Below are 17,884 nucleotides of genomic sequence, written 5' to 3' on the forward strand. Positions count from 1 at the left end.
AATCGTAGATTTTTCTTATTAATAATATTTCTATGAAAAAAAGTACATTTATCTTTAAACGTAATAAGAGATAGCCATAAGAGTATAAAAAGATTGGCATTATGACGCTTGACCCTATTTTCTAAGCAAGGTGATTAGCCTCGTGAAAAATGTAGATTTTTCTTCGCCGAACATAGAAAGAAAAGTTCATTGCACAGCCGTGACTCGAACACACGACCTCGGGGTTGAGAGCACGTTCAAGCCTGCCAGCACTGCTCTAGTAGATCCATAAGAAATCCTTTTTTTAAACTCACCTATTATCATCAATCTCCCTGCCTCCAAGATCCGGCCTTTCGAGGTTAGAGCACCAAAGAACGAAATTATGTTTTATGAGATGCCGTGCGTAGAACAGATCCGCACCGAATAACGTCGGATCAGCTGGCATGTTTCCGATCGGAACGTGGAAGTATCTATAGATTAGAGAGACTTATATTTATTTCTGCGCAAACGTAGATTATACGCACTTGATTTATTTATTACGCAATTTTACTCAAGTAAATTTGGTCATAGAGGCATTTTCTGATATTTTTATATATATTTTAAGCCTGAAACTGGGGCGTTCGTAGAAACTCTTCAAATTCTATTAATATAGTTTTTTGAAACATACATGTATGTATCTTATAAAATACCCAGAGCACTTTCTTCGCCCAACGCCTTTTCTCCTTCCGAGGCCCTTTCATAAAGATGAAAATGGTTAAAGAACCATTTTCTTAAAAACAAAATTTTTACGATCAATTCAAAACTTTATACAATTAATAACAATCTTAAACCTGTCCAATGCTGAAACGAAGTATTCTTATTGTGCAACAATAGTTTAATTATAAAATTGATAATGTTATATAGAAATTATTACGTCAAGTACCGTTAATATGTCAGTTGGAAGAGACTAGCTACCCATGACACGGGGAATCTTAGTTTGGGGGCAAGTTCCTTTAATTTTAACTAAATTTCCTTTTTATAACCTTCTTTCTTTCTTTTTTAATAGAACCTTGATTTATCATATAGTTGGGTGTTTACAAAAAGGTCAGTAAAATTTACATATTAATACAAAACTATAAGAAAGAAATTTAATTAATTAAATACCTGCATTGTTCGATTGTAAGATTTATAACAGAGTCCAAGTTGAGGTAATGTCTGACGATTGCGCGTGCGCCGATTCGCTGCCACTCCAACGTGTTGTATAGAGATTCAACGTCGCGTATGTGAAGCGGCACGAGGGGGAAATCTGATAGACCTGTTCAAAATATTTTATTAAAAAAACTTATTTACTAAAAGAACAACTAGTTAACTTGGTATTTTTAAGATTAAATAGGAATAGTTCATTTAAATATGAATTAACAATTCATATTAAAATGTACTATTCCTGACTGAACGGCCATATTCTCAAACATGCGCTAAATATAGTACGATATTTTTTTTGAATATGACCGAAACATAGTTACCATTGTAATCAATACGGTGCTACCCACGTAAAAGTAATTTCTAATAAACTCAACAGAATTGTGTTTTAAGCGCTCTCTATTAAACTTATCTACCATACGTGAAGTCAACTTACCTGGGATAAATAAAGTCAACTTACCTATGACAAGTAAAGTCAACTTACCTGGCGTAAGTAAAGTCAACGTATCTGGGATAAGTGAAGTCAACTTACCTGTGATAAGTAAAGTCAACTTACCTGAGATAAGTAAAGTCAACTTACCTGGCATAAGTGACGTCAACGCTGCAGGTGATAGTGCTGCCTGTAGCGCGAGTACTGTAGGACCAAACTTCTCGTCTCGATATCTCTGCAGCGACCTTTGTATACCGCGGTAAATAGCTCGTGCTTCCGTCTCCACTGTTACTTCCCAATTTAATTCCGACCCGGGTATCGTGCTCTCTACTGTGCCTAGGTTTATTCTGTGGATAATAATTTAAATATATCTACACTAATATCATAAAAAGGAATGATTTGATTGTTTGCGTTGGATAGGCTCTAAAACTATAGAACTGATTTGAAAAATCCTTTCACCATTTGAACCTCACGTTATCCCTGATGACCAAAGCCTATATAAAATGTTCAAAATACATAGTTAGGAATCTGCATGTAAAATACTAATAGAGATTCCAAAATCGTGTATGATGCGAACCTATTGACCATAGAGCAAAGTCATGTACTACATGGGCTAAATATAGTAATATTAATAAATCTACTGTTTTATAGAAGACTTTTACACATACCTAACGATTTTTTTTTAATTTAAGTTGTTTTACCGAGAAAATCTTTTGGCTATAGAATCATGCTACGGTCGATTTATGCGGATGGAACCGCAGAGCACAGCTAGATAATATAAAAATATTTAGACTTATTTTTTATATTTTATTGTATTCTATATTGAACCCACATAATGTAACACTGCTAACTTCAAACTGCAATATACTATGTTTATTAAGTATTTAAATACTTTATATCTAAATATGTTATTTATAATGGTCACGTGTCATATACCATTCCCATACAAAATTTGTTAAGCGTTAGTGGGTCACGCCTGTCGAAAAGCTATTTTGTCTCGATCTCCTGTTGTGGAGACTATTATTTAAGCAAAATGTATGGTAATATAACTTAGTACGATTTAAGCTTAAATTTATTCTCGTGTTATTGCTATTATTGGTAGCTTTAATAACCTAAATACGGCATGCTTGACTTTGTTACATACTTCAACGTAAACACGCGAAATTATTTATTTAGAATAACTTACTTGGCAGTCCTTTCGGCGAGATACAGCGTGTTCATATTTGGCACTTGATTGGTTTTAACAGTATCCAATACAAAGATATAAGCTCGCTTGCTGGGACCAAGTATTAGGGACCACATACTTCGACTTGAGTTCGGTGCTGAGTGCTGATAGATGAATATGTGCTTTATTGGTGATATGTCGTCCTAAAACAAATAAATCAGATGTGTAACGGAAAAGCATAATATATGGATTTAGGGCACTATTTAAAAGTTGTAATCGTGAAATATTCTATTTTTGAATTTGACAGTTCGAACTGACCTATCGAAGAGTTACATTAAATTGTGAGGATTTTTAAAAGCAGTAATAATTAAATATTCTATTTTGAATTTGAAAGTTTGACACGACCGTATCTAATAATAATACGTTAAATAGTGAGCAGTATGTTATTGTCTAAGATCCGGCTGCAGGATTAGTGCGCTCATCTGTTATTTGGTAAAAAAACAATGTTTTATGTATATTTATAATTAGGAGAATGTATATCTATCAAGGTGCCTAAAATTTTACCGCTAGTATTTTTACTGAAATTATTGCTATATTATGATATAGCCAAGGATGGAATACATAATATTTACAAAACGGTTCCAACAATGTAGAAAATTTATTCAATACTTTTAATTGTGTTATTTATTCGTCTGTGTTGTGTGACGGTATATACGTGAGGGTGTGTATGTGGGGTGTGCTCTAAAAAAGTATATAAAAGTATATTTGGTTATACATAACAACACTTACCTGTTTTTGTAAATACGGTTGATGAGCTACACTTTTAAACTGCAGTTGACTTAACGTAAATGTATCCATGTTTGAACCGACCTGCAGTAACCTGCAAGATTAAGTTTAAAAAAGTCTATAATCGTATTATTTCTGTGCGCATGCGCATTTAACACTCGCTCATACGGTATAGGTAATGGCATGCCTTAGACCTAAAAACCTACGCCGTGTGTCAGCCACAATAGGTGTATATTAGAAAAAAATATCACGGAACAGATACAGAAATCTGAGGCCCAGACCCAAAAGGTTGTAAGCGCCACTGGTATTTAAACCGGTAATCACCGCCGACGCACCACCACTCTGTGGAACCAGCTGCGCACTGTAGTATTTCCGAACAAATACGACTTCAAAAAACGAGGGTACCGATTTTTAAAAGGCCAGCAACGCACTCGCGAGTTCTCCGGCATTGAGAGTATCCATGGGCGGCGGTAAAACTCTTGCCCGTTTGCCTCCTGTTCTGTAACAAATAGTCAGTCAACACTATAATTTATTTTTGTTGTAATACCTTCTTGCTTCTTGTTGGTCCACACTGCAAATACATCCAAGTTGTACGAGAACTCTAAACTCCAGACTCATCTGGGTCTCATATATTCCTTCTATCTCTGGCGCAGACAATTCGCTCATGAGTTCTCTGAAAAATTGTGTAATTCATGGACATATTGACAGGACAAGACTTGGTTAGTACGCTGAAGTTCCGATCTAGTTTACCAGTTTAAGGGGCAATGTTTGATATTATTTTATTTATTTATTTATATTCATTAAGGTCACTGGGGAGTCTAAAGCTTTGGTCTGGTGATCAAGACGCACAACGCTGCGGTATGCGCCGCAACGCAGCGTCACGACGCAGCATTTAGCGGAGAAGTGGTCAGTTGATTTTGCCGCAGCTACCAAGGTAGACGTGAACATGAACAAAAATTCCATATTGACTCAGTGACGCACACCGCACACCGCAGCGTTGAACCTAGAATGACGCCGCGCTGTGCGGCAGTACACCTCCCCACTTCACCGCGCTTGCCCCTCGCCGCTGACGCAAACTGCGACGGAACAAGAGAACATTTTCGACGTTTTTCATATGATTGAGTGTCCGGCAACGCATACCGCATACCGCAGCGTTGTGCGTCATGATCACCAGACCAAAGCTTTAATTTGCGTACGTTTATGTTTTTGTCTTTGGATTTATCAATTGCATGGTAAGTGAAAAAATTGAAAACAAGAACAGTGTGTCTTCACTTTGTTCTTGTGTTCTTAATAGAGACTATAAGTAGTTTTATTGGATACTTTCTTATATTAAATATCCTTACAAAATAAGGATAGACTTAAATTACTTATCAGTCTTAAGTTAGGCTAGATCGTAAGGTTTCATTCTTAGATAAGACTTTGTTCTTGCATGTTTTAAACGAATTGCTTTAAGAGTAAAATTAATTAACCAAAATCATTTTTGAAGTGAAAACTTCTTTAGCGGAGTTGTACACTTTTTTGGAATGGGTAAAAAATGTTAAACTCGCGTCAGGACACGTGACCTGATCGAAAATTCGTAAGGCGGATGGAGAGTAGACAGCTGGCGCGGAGTATTCAATGTAATATAAATTGTCATGTTTGTGTACGAAGCGCAATAAATAAATATTGTATTCTACCACATAAATGATAGTACTTTTATACTTATAATTAAAGCAATTCGTGCAAAATTATTCCCTAACCATTTCAAAATATAAAAAATGCACAACGTTAATATTCAAGTTTTCACTTCTGCCGACACTCTCGGAGTGCAACCCGTCGTTTTTTTTTAAATAATATTAGAGTGCTCAAGACAAAAGCGACTTTAAATACGAACAAAAGTCCAAAAAAAATTCTCATATTGGATTAAAAGAAGTAAATGCAGTAAAAAATATACAGATTATAAACTTACTGCCTCTTCTCCCTATACAAATGCTCAGGAACAGTATACTGATAAAGATGTACGGCGGGATGTGCTCGCGGTAGAACACGATTGCATTTACGGTAGTACTGCCCGCTCTCTTCGATAGCAACTCGGCGATTTACGTAGAATATTCTCGGTACTGTCAGCTTTATTTGATGTAACTCGTTATTCACTAAAGCCCAGAGACGGAATAGACCCGGCTCCGCTGTTTCTGCAATCTGTAATTTTAAAAATAGCATAAGGGGGAGAGAGGGTAAGTGTTAAGGGGAGAAAGTTGTTTGTAACCGAGGTTGGAATGGAACTTACCGATACATAGTGCACTTACGAGGAGATCTCGATTAAAATACAATTAATAAATTAATTGACGAAATTTTAATTATTCTATTATTATTATATTCAAAGGCAAGTTGGCTCTTCTAAAATCTTTTAAAACTCTTCTTAAATAAATATTTCTTAACCATATCCTATCCTGCACAATCGTGACTTTTGTAATTCTTGTATATCTTATTCTTTTGTATTGCATCGCAATTCATGAATCCGTGAGTTTAGCTTTTTAGTTTATTTCTTTTAAAAAAATGTTGTATTATTTTAGATAAAGGTTGGTGATTTTATGTGTTTTAATTTTTTATAAGGTTTGTTTATGCACTTTACCAATCATATTTATTTTTTTCCTTACTAGGGTTGCCTGGAAGAGTTCGCTTTTTACCGATAAGGCCACCCGTTGCATACCTTATGTGTTATGTAACAAGGGTAAATAAATAAACTGCTAAAGGCAGAAAAATGTAACAACCTATTAACAATGAATCATAAGTTTTACTACTTACTTCATACAGCACGTCAGAAATCATAAAAATATATTTTCTTAGCAGTAGTATAAAAAATACGAATTTCTATATTTCTTTTCTATATTTCTACATTTTGAGTGCTTTCAGCAATTATGGTAAGTGACTATCACTTCTTAATAGACGTTATCATAATCATAATTGATTAGAAAATTTATTGAAATGTTGCCGTTATAATATATTAGCGTATATATTCGGGGATTTTAGATTGATCATCTGTAACTGTTATAAATATTCATGATAAAATATCTCGATGTCTTTAACTACGTCACGAAATCATAGTCTTTATTTAATTTCCTTAAGAATAAATTTTACCTGAATAATCTGCCAAGGAGTATTGAGCAACGTGCGTTGTGCCCTTTTAATAAAACCTCCTAAGGTATTCGATGCACCAACTGTCTTTGGAAGTGTTGCCATATTATCCATTTTACCTGCAAATAAAATTATATATCTTTCATTATATTAAAAGATTATCATGTAAATAATGAATTGAAGTTTTACAATAATAGTCTGTTAAATTTCAAAGTCCCCCCCATGTCCCGGCGAACAATTAATAATTTACCCCCCGACCGGATATTGCACCAATTCTTAAAAGGCCGGCAACGGACTTGCGACCCTTCTGGCAATGTGAGTGCCCATGGACGGCGGTATCATGTAACATTAGATGGGCCTCCAGTCCGTTTTCCCCGTTATATAAAAAACTCGATCACTCGTCATGGTAATAGAAAATCCTATGAATTATATTTGTAATAAATTTCACACAAAAACACGTCACCTTTTTTATTTCGATTATGTCGACCCCTTTGTTCTATTTGCCATTTCCATTTTTTCTTTTGGAAGACAATCCACGCTATACGTTCTTCCTGTGTACAATTAGTTATTTTGTTTTGTTACTTACATAAGTTAAAAAGCTTACAAAGTAAAACCCAGAAATGAGTAGGGAAGCGATACAAGGCTAGGTAAACTTTATAAAGAAATAGCGACCTCAAAATTTCGGTACACACCTTCCTTCTTTCAAACCACTTTTTTAAGAGGTGTTATTACTCCTATCATTATGATTAACTTCATGCTTAACGCCCGAACCCAATAACCTATCTCAATAACCATCAGTCCCTAACCCACCATCTGAGATAGTAATCTTAAACCAACTATTGTAATAAGTGTGCCAAATAACCAATCGACGGATTGTAATAGCCATCTGTCGATACAAGCTATCCATGGGAGGTCGTATCGGTGTCTGTGGATAGACCTTTGTATGAAAATGACAGTTGAAGTAAGCTCGATTTCAACATTATTATTTAAACAGATTTTAACTTACACCAGTTTTTTAAATAATTAAAAAAATGTTTGTAATTTATGTATTGTTTGTTATGTTTTAAACAAACACATGTATATTATTTTAATGTTATTTGTACGGTTTTAGTTGCTTTATTTGGTTTACGTTGGGTTACGTTTGGGTTACGTATCAAATATGAGTGAAAACTCGGTAAAATGGAACGACAAAGAGCATTTTAACCGTCGCCAAAAATGGATTGTCTTTGTAGGGTTTTGTTATTGGGATGCAGATAGGAGATCGATCGACTGTCACGGTCGGATCTCAGATAGTTTTCAATCTGAGATTGTGGATTAATTATTGGGTTCGGGCGTAAGACGCATTCAGAATTTAGTTTCTTCAGAAATTTAAAAATTTATTCCTCTCGCCTTACTTAATGATATTAATAATGGTAACCCCATAACATTTAACCAACGTCTCAACTAAGGAACTTTGTCTTGAGCTAAATTATTAAATTCAAAAATTTTTTTTACTTTAATTTAGTAATTTGTATGCGCTTTAATTACTCCAAATAACTCTCGTTACCTTTGTATTTCCAAACGGTGGCGGTGGTCCTAACGCCTCTCGCCAAGAGGCAGCTTCCTTTACTGGAGATTCTTCTCTCTTACGTTTCACTGTATGTACTATGGGACGTATTTCCTTATCACTGGTTTCTTTGCCGATATCTTCCATGTCTATTATTGTATTCTGTAATATAGTTGACAATTTCTTTATTAATTTATGCACTTGTAGAAAACCAGGGTGGCTTTAGTGGATATTGCTAATTTAGTATTTTATTACAATTGATTCATACCAAATATAGGAAAATAGAACAAAAAATGTCGTTACTCGGGGACTGCCGCGGTAAAGCTATTGCATAGCATTTTTGATCAACTTATGCAATTATAATTATTTATATTTTTTTTATTTATGCAGTATTTTTATTCTTTGATATTAATTCCATAATCTACCACTCTACCAGACTCAGACTAACAGGCCTATATAGCCTGTCTCACTATATAGACTGCACCCGATGTGAGAACGTCACGTTACGTCATCGTGTGTTAGGTTATTTTCGTTACGGAATTTCTGGATTCGGTCTCCACGCTCAAGGCCCGCGATAGAAGATATGCAATAGCTTAAAAATCAGCGCAACCCCTCACTCTTGGCCTCAGGTTTCTGTCTTCGTGAACTTATTGCATAACACGTTTCGATAGGCAAGTAGGGACTTGAAAACATTATGTTTTTACGTATAATAAAAACGCAGCAACGCAACGCTAATAAACGCATATGTTTATTTTATAATCACAGCAGTGTTGGCCTAGTAATTTCAGCGTGCGACTCTCATACCTGAGGTCGTAAATTCGATCCCCGGCTGTGCACCAATGAATTTTCTTTCTATGAGCGCATTTAACATTCGCTCGAACGGTGAAGGAAAACATCGTGAGGAAACCGACATGTCTTAGACCCAAAAAGTCGACGGCGTGTTTCAGGCACTGGAGGCTAATCACCTACTTGCCTATTAGATTTAAAAAATAATCATGAAATCGATTCAGAAATCTGAGGGTAAGACCTAAAAAGGTTGTAGCGCCACTAATTTATTTTTTATTTATTTTATAATGGGGATTATAGTAATCTTAACAGTTTTTTTAAGCGTGTTTAAAAACCCGGACTTTATTTGAAGATATTTTCTTGCTATAATAAATGCAGTATCACTCATATTTACCTCTGAATCAGCATGGCTCGTAGATGGCTCATCACTTCCAGCTATTTCTTTAGGCTTCACACTGAACATGTCTGTGATTTTCCTGGTTTTGAATTTATCGCTTTTCGCTAACATTTTCTTGTGCAGCCAATCGGGGTATTGCACTCGTGGTACAGGGTTGTCTAACTGTCAACAAAAATTAAATATTTGTGAGTCGTTCTCCGTTTAGGACCATAGAGATTATTTTTATCCCGAAAATATTAGTACAAAAAATATTGTTTTAAGCAATGTTAGCAAAGAGAAAAAACTTTTATCAAAGTTCTTTATGTCAGCTTACGTCCGGTTCCTAAATAATACCATTCGTAATTGCTGCGTAATGAATATTTAAAAAAAAACTAAAGAAATCTATAGAAATAGACCTTGTAGCGATCACAACTCAGATCGTCCAAATATGGTGGAAGTTAATGGCAGGTAAATCTATTTAGTTATTTTATATATTTAATCTGTTTACTATTCAGATCCTTTAGTCCAGGTCAAAATTAATTTATATTGAATAGTCATCTGTTATGATGTCTCTTTTTATCACAGCGTATAAAACATCAGACAGAAAGGGAGGAATGAACGTTCGAGATTGAAAAGTGCATCAATTACGAATACTGATATTTTTGTTATCCAAACGCAATAGTTTGCATTTAATTTTACCTATACTATGTGCGCTGTTGCGGGTGACAGTTGCTAAATTTTTCTTTCAATTTGATTTTATTTGTAGACCAGAATATTCCGGCTGGTTTAAATAATAATACTTCGCTGGGTTAATAAATAAAAAAACTTGGCGATTAAAAAGAGTGGCGGAGATTTTATTGCAAGTTCTTCTCTTACACTATACGCCCTTGATTTGAGAACTGGCAGTAAATGTAAAAAAAATATGTATGAAAATACATATTTTTTTTGACGTTCATAAGTGTACATTGTGTATAAATGAATAAATGATTTTGACTTTTGATTAATTATTTAATATATGACGAATGTGGTACAGCTGTGGTACTAGTCAAAATTTGTAAATCAGGGTGGCACCATGCTACAGCGCAAATACTATAAGTCTAAATATACTTACACCTTGCATAGCAGCCGGTATAGTAATAATCTTTTGTATGGCCCCACTCAATCTCTCTATATAATATGCCCAGTCCAGAACATCTCTTATGTCTATATCTTCAGAAATCGTATTGTCTTTAAGCCAACGTCGTAAATGGTGTCGTTTGACGGCGGCAGGTGATTGGAATATCGCTAGAGGTATCGCTCGTTCGGTTACGGGTGCACCGTCTGGTTTACGTGATATTATGAATCTGTGTGAAAAATTGTATTGAAAACACAATGTTTTTGAGTCATGAAAGTAAATAGTTTGTTTGGATATTTATTTAGCAATAAGGTAACATGAGACATCACAAATACTAATATGTAAAAAATATATACAAGTTATAATTATAGTCCGTGCTTTATAACTGTCAATAAAATATAGATATGTGTTATTTGTTAAATTACTTCTATTTATTATTTAATGTAAAAATATGTGTTGTCTGTTAAAAAAATATAATTTCTGTATTTTATACTAAGTGTTTTTTACTATTATAATATACAATTAATAAAGCGTTATGTATTATTGTAATAGTATATTTTCAGACGTAAGTGATAGTTCTTAATAAGAATTAAATATCCTTAAACCGTTAGAGTCCTTAAATTGTAATAGACAAACAATAATAATAGTAATATATAATAATTGTATACTATTATTTACATTATTTATTTTATTAATATTACTATTTAATAGTAATATAAATAATATTTTTTAGCGATTTCTCGAAAATAATTCCAAGTTTGGAAAGCGCCGCAGTCGACAAATGGATATCGTCGTTACATGAATAGGGTTCTTTAATTTTCGACTTCATTAACTCACCTACAAGCCAAGCCAGCATCTTTAACCATCTGATCTCCAAGAAACTCAGCTAGTCTCTTCGCAGTTGAAATAGACGTTGATTTCTGTCCTCCATAGTCCTCCAATTTCTTTGACATAGATCGATTTTCCGAAATAAGTTCAAACAATTCCGAATCCGGCATATTACACCCTTTGCTGTATAACACGTCAAGCCAGTAATCAGCCACTTTAGCGACTGCGCTGTAACATGACTTTAAGTCGTTGCCTTTTAAAAATGCCTCAAACACTGAGGATTGGAATATTTTTATTAATTGCAGCTCACCTCGACGTTTCACTTCAAACCCTGAAAAAATATTAAGTTTATTTTTTATTAACTGCGGTTACTGATATTAAGTGATACCACGGCCCATTCCAGAATGCTCGCGTGTGCGTTGCCGTTGTTCTAAGTTCTTTTTCGACGTATGGGAGAAATTTTGTAGCAAATCACGTTTTTCGGTTACACGCCATGTTGCTGTTTGAAGTCAAACTACTTTATCGGCGTTGGACAAAAATTTACCGTCACATTTTTTATTATTTATTATTCGACACTTAATATTTTAATGACAATTAAATTCATTACATTCCTAACATATCTTCCTTTTTCCGTCACTCTAAGTATCGGAAATCTAAACTTTTAGATTTGTATAAATATAAACAACAATTAAAGATTAGTTTGCCAAAGAATTTTCACTTCTGTGTAGTGTATGTGTCAGTAGCTGCGACATAATTTTTCGTCTTTAAACGCTCATAAGCGCATTTAATGACTGATCACGATTGCCGTAAAGCATTTAAAACGTCAAATTAAATTGATAAATTAACATTAAAGTCCGTCAAAAACTTATCCAAAATACCACAACCGAAATTAACTCATCTAACATCTAAGGTCCATATTCTAATGTATATCTCAAGTCACAGTCTTGAGCGCTGACAATAATGTCAAACTTCAAACAGAAAAAATGGTTTGACAGCTCTTGAAACTAGATTTAAGTTTGACAGAAAATCTAGCATACTTAGATCCTATAAGTAACAGAATCCTGATTTAAAGTTTCAGCCTGTGTCTCGTACGCCTTTTTTCATTTTATATCTGTGAAAGAACTTGTTATAAACGAAATTACCTTTCAATTCTGCCAAAGAACCATCAAAATTGAAAACAGCATATCGTTTCTTAAGCCTTTTCCCCTCTTCTTTCGAAGCTGGCAACACCATGGCCAAATACGGTCCATCTACCTCGAAGAAAATTGAATTTTCCGCGCGCTTTTCATACTTTTTTTCAGCTGGATCCATTAATTCGTAATATTGGTCGTTTGTGAAGTGGTCCTAAAAAATTCTATTTCCTTATATAGAGTTTATAGAGATTTAAAATTGTTTATTTTAAACCATATAGTAACTAAAATTATATACAATGTGTAAGTCAATACAAATTACTGTGGGACCCAGCTATTCCGCAGCTTGTATGGTATTATCATCAGTTCATATAACGAGTATATGAACAAAATTCTTAATACCCGCTTATATTAAGAATTTTGTTCACTTTATTATGCAAAATAACCGATTGCGTTATAAAGTTTTTTTTAGCAAAGTATCTACTGTATCTCCTTTTGCTAGAAATATTACTATTGAATAGAACGGAATATAGTGTTTATACACGTATCTATATAGAAGAGTGGCGGAGAGTTTCTTGCCAGTTCTTCTTGCCCGCTCTACGCCTTTGACTTGCGAACAGGTAGTAAATGTAAATTTAGAATTAATTTAACTTTTTTTTCTGACGTTAATAAGTGTACTAGTTTACCTATATGAACAAAGATAGTTTGAGTTTATTGTTGTTATTTAATATTTTTTTTTTGGTCTTGTGAAGACATAGTAATCCCTAAATTTGTCAAATCTTACAAATTTCTTTAGAATATGCTTTAAATAACTTCGATTTTAATAAATCAATTATAATTCATTGTCAAGATTTTGTAATTGTTTTATTGTAAATACTGGAAATTGTTTGGTATATTTGATAAACAAAAAAACCAATGTAACTTTTTCGTGATCGTTTGTTTAAGGCACGCTGGTTTTCTCTGTTTTCCTTTAATGTACGAGCTAGTATAAAAGGCGCACATACAGAGAAAGTCGATTTGTGCACAGCCGGAGATTGAACCTACGACTTCAGAGATACGGGTCGCACATTACTAGGCCAACACTTCGCCCTCTCTGATGACTATATTTAGGTAATTGGCCCAGAAGTACTGCATTCGATTCCCAACAACAATTGCTTATTCTTGTTTACAAAAGTTATCAATGAAACACACTCAAAAATGTGTCCCTTTTATAAATACATCGAAAATAGTATGGAATAATAGTGAAACATTTGAAAAACTAGTGAAAATATTCGGCTTGGCTTAAAGGCGAGGCCCCTATCAGCCATATGTGTCCCCTTGTCCCGTTGCTTGGGGGTTAAGGAACTAATTAAAAAACGTGGTTTTCTTACCTTAACCATAGCATTTAAAACTGCATTAGGGTATGATACGTTGATTTTCTTCTTCTTTTGATGACTGGTACGTACAGTTACATTTTCCGGAAATGATGATGGTAGGATACACCAAATACCTAAAAGGATATAATTAAATGGTAATTTAGTACTGGCAAAGAATTATTAAAAAATATGTTTTAAATTGATTTTAAATAACAATGTAATTAAACGTTTAATAAACAATGTAGGTGCGGTACGATAATGAATTGAACATTAACAATGTTTTTTTTCTAGAAGAAGTCTGAAGATGATTGTGACAAAATGAGATGAAACAGAGAAAATTATGAAATAGACAAATTTAAGGTTATAATAATGATCTTTATTCATATTATTATTAAGGTAAAAAACAGTTATAACTTAACATAAAATACTAAAACAGAAGAGAAGAATTACAGTATCAGAGCTAAGATAGCGAAATAAGACATTTATATTTTTTTAATTTAATACCAACGCCTCAAACAACAGCTGAAATCTGAGAAATATCCCATGAATCCTGGAGGACCTCCACAAGCATTTCACTCTTTACCAAAAGAAAAAAAGGTATATAAACCATATTCAAAGTCAAAAAGTCAAAGTCAAATCATTTATTTCAATTAGACCATCTAAAATGGCACTTTTGAACGTCAAAAAAAAAATATAAAGAAGATTCTAGTTGCCCCTTCCAAAAGGTAGTTTCGTGTGAAGAAGAATGGGCAAGAAACTCCACACTTACTCTTTTAAAATAGGTTTACAATATTTTGTTACATTTGTTAAATAATTCGGATTATATTTTTAATAATTACCATCTGTATCCAGTTCCAAAGGTCGACCGATTTGCTCAATGATTTCCCTCGCTTTCATGATAATGTTAGCGCCCGTATAACAAACAATTCCCGCCATTTCCATACTGTGCCAGCGGGCGCTTGAAAATTATAAAATATACATTATAATAGGCTATTTGACAAGACTGAACAAAACTAATTATTTATTAGACTACAGATTCTATACACAATGTTGTTAAGTATTAAAAATTCATAATTTTCAAACCCAGAATTAGACTGGCTGATTTTTTAAATATATTTTACACATTATTTTGATGTTATCCTACTCCATAACGCTTTTAAACCCATGTTTCCTTACAAATCACTTACAATAACAATTTAGTTTCATACTGTCAAATAATAAATTACATAGATTTTACATTTTAGACTTTAGGTAGTAATTTTGTTTGACCTACCCTGACTTATAGAATTATAAATAACTTAACTATTATTAACTTGACGTTATGATAATTTATATGACATTTGTGCGTATCTTTTTTTATATGGCTGATTGTGCGGTTCTTTTCATAAGTAATCAAAAAACGTAAAATAAATAAATAAAATATGTTTATTATGGAACATAAGATACATGTATCACTTATTCCACGTCATTAAATTTGAATTTGTAGGCATCCCTACTCATCGGCAAAGAAAACAGAGGGTGTAGGCCGAGAGAAACAGACGGCGTAAAAAACTCTCGGTACTCTTTTAAAATATCAATCAATCTGAATGTACCATTTTCCTTATATATAAACAATTTATATGTAATAAAATTTTAGCCTGGGGTAAAAAAGGGGTATTTTACACACAAAAAAAAATTTTTTTGCGTGTTAAAATAAAAAAAAAATTTGTCGCTTGTTCGTTTGTCTCTTGACGGTCAGTAAGCCGTTATTTAGTGCATTAATTGTAGGAATACTCACCCTCGCCTCATAACATATCCATAGAAAGAGTTCAATATACACTTGTGGGCTAATTGGAGCGAGTCGTATAAAACTTCGCGACTCTTAGCCGACTTTACTTCCGCCGCATCGCCGCTCGCAACTGCCGCTGCGACTAGCGCTTTGGCCTGTTTGTTTAAAGCTTTGTATTCGTAACGACGGTCTCTGAAAAAAAAAAACAAATTCATGTAAATAACTCCCGAACCCGGACTTATAAATAGTAGACTTAATTTGTTAGTGAACATGGTTACCATGGTAACATCTTTCGTTAGTCCAAATTTTATGTTGTTTGTAGTAGTAGCTTATCATTTAAACAAATCAAACAAACCACTACGCGCATTACTCGTCGAGCTAGTTTGTTATCTTGCCGAAGCCGCGTATAAATTATTATGTAAAATTCAAAATATTTGCGTGGACATTAAAGATACACATCAGAATCAGCCTAGAAGACTAAAATTAGGACGGCTGTCTTATGGCAATCTCGCTCGTATTATATTAGGTCTCTTATGTAAAAAAATCTCTGGTTGAAATGAAAAAATGAAAAATAAAGTTGAAGTTGAAGTTTATCTTAAAATTTAGATTAAAACCAACAAATTAATTATTGTTTCTTTAACTAACATTACATACAGTTACACGTAATTCTACTTAAAGTTGCATTCATATTCTCAGATACTAAGTAATGTCATAAGTCCACCTTGGGAGTCATTTAAACTTGAAAAAATTACAAGTTGAATTGATAACCTCGTCTTCGGATTTTTAGTAAGTCGGTTAAAAATAACTCTCGGCAAATAATCATTATATTAGGTAATTAAAAAATGTTTTAAAATTAATATTTACCTAAAGGCTCTCACGGTATCAACGTAGAATGAATTTTCCTTCTGACATATGGTTGTTGTACGGACTTCCATGCGCGTGACCTTGGTTTTCTTGTACGCCACTTTACAGTAATCCGCTAGACGTCTCTTCTCATAGGCAGCCTAATTAAAAAAAAAACGAAAATTTAAAGAAGCGCTCTCCAACCCAATGCAATTAGATCGAGACGGTAGTCGCGTGCGTCTGTCATTTCTATTGAACATTTAATTTAAAAAAACCGACTACGACCAGGTCATGGCTTTAGATTTCTGTATCTATTTCGAGATATATTTTTTTGAATAGGTAAGTAAGTGCCGGCCTTCTCGTGTCGGGTTTTTTTGTCTAAGGCAGGGTTCACACACGTCTTAACGAATAAATAGTAGCACATGTACATAGACACGGCGTTTGTACTGCAAAATATCGTACACCGTTTATACGTTGAAACGAATACTCAACGGACTTGTCAAGCAAATCGAATGAACTATAACGTATTCGGTTTGCAGTGAGATAATATAGATCTGTCTCGTTCTCGCTCACTGTGACAACTGTGTGAAGACTGCGGCTATTCCTATTTTACACGAATGAAAATCTACCGTGAACAAAGAAAACGTGCAGAGCAATGCCGTGTGAACCCTGCCTAAGGCGGACTGCCTTACGATGTTTTCCTTCACCGTACGAACGAGTGTTATAGACACAAATAGAATGTCTATTGGTCCAATTTAGGGTTCAGAGGCGCGAAACAGTACGATTTTACCATAGTTTAAACAGATATATTTAAACAATTTAAAAAACTATTTTTTTTTATCTTTTGTCTATAATAATAATAATAATAATATTGGAGGAGGCCTTTGCCAAAAAAGGGCACACAGATACACTAGAAGAGGATTAAAATGGAAATTTGTTTAAATGTAAATTAAATTTAAATGTGAATAAAAATAAAAATGTAAATGTAATTGTAATTATATCTGAATAAAAGCTATTATTAGCTTTTGTCTACACAGATAGTTATATAGATAGTTCATACGAACTACATTAGACCACATAAGTTACTATATACCTGTTCCTCTTTTGGCAATGAGTGGAACGCTCGTGGAGGTCCTCCAGGATTCAAGGGTGGAAATTTCTCAGTTTCCAGCTGTTGTTGGATGCGCTGGTACTCACTTCTCGTAGCCGGCACTGTAAATAAAAAAAAATTTCATATACTATATTTAATAGTTCAGAGTGATTATAGAAAGCTGTCATAGCTCTGATACAATTATACTTCTCTTCTTCTGCTTGTTTTAGTATTTTATGTTAGAATGTAATTTATTCATTCTTTTATTTGCTTAAATTCGTGAATCTAATAAGAGACTAACCAACAATGAACAATATTCACTTCCAAAAAGTTGGAAATCGCAGTTTTCCGCAATATTTCCAGCAATTTGCTTTTGGGAATGCTTCTAATAGATG

The 17,884-nt window shown here is 33.8% G+C and overlaps 1 protein-coding gene across 1 annotated transcript in view; it reads right to left on the minus strand.

The window, feature by feature from the left end:
• Positions 1–17,884, minus strand: part of LOC125054559 (DNA polymerase epsilon catalytic subunit 1) — a 37,173-nt gene that overhangs the window by 11,644 nt on the left and 7,645 nt on the right. The window contains exons 13-31 of the mRNA XM_047656534.1: positions 17,493–17,611; positions 16,421–16,560; positions 15,566–15,748; positions 14,628–14,746; positions 13,804–13,922; positions 12,446–12,647; positions 11,313–11,634; positions 10,473–10,704; positions 9,380–9,544; positions 8,200–8,361; positions 7,117–7,204; positions 6,657–6,772; positions 5,488–5,717; positions 4,087–4,212; positions 3,543–3,633; positions 2,775–2,956; positions 1,739–1,935; positions 1,123–1,273; positions 294–449 (exon numbers count right to left, since the gene is read on the minus strand). Coding sequence (XP_047512490.1) covers positions 294–449; positions 1,123–1,273; positions 1,739–1,935; positions 2,775–2,956; positions 3,543–3,633; positions 4,087–4,212; positions 5,488–5,717; positions 6,657–6,772; positions 7,117–7,204; positions 8,200–8,361; positions 9,380–9,544; positions 10,473–10,704; positions 11,313–11,634; positions 12,446–12,647; positions 13,804–13,922; positions 14,628–14,746; positions 15,566–15,748; positions 16,421–16,560; positions 17,493–17,611 — 3,100 coding nt within the window. The remainder of the gene's footprint in view (positions 1–293; positions 450–1,122; positions 1,274–1,738; positions 1,936–2,774; positions 2,957–3,542; positions 3,634–4,086; positions 4,213–5,487; positions 5,718–6,656; positions 6,773–7,116; positions 7,205–8,199; positions 8,362–9,379; positions 9,545–10,472; positions 10,705–11,312; positions 11,635–12,445; positions 12,648–13,803; positions 13,923–14,627; positions 14,747–15,565; positions 15,749–16,420; positions 16,561–17,492; positions 17,612–17,884) is intronic.

The sequence above is a fragment of the Pieris napi genome, chromosome 12 (assembly GCF_905475465.1).
Source record: "Pieris napi chromosome 12, ilPieNapi1.2, whole genome shotgun sequence".
NCBI lineage: Eukaryota > Metazoa > Arthropoda > Insecta > Lepidoptera > Pieridae > Pieris > Pieris napi.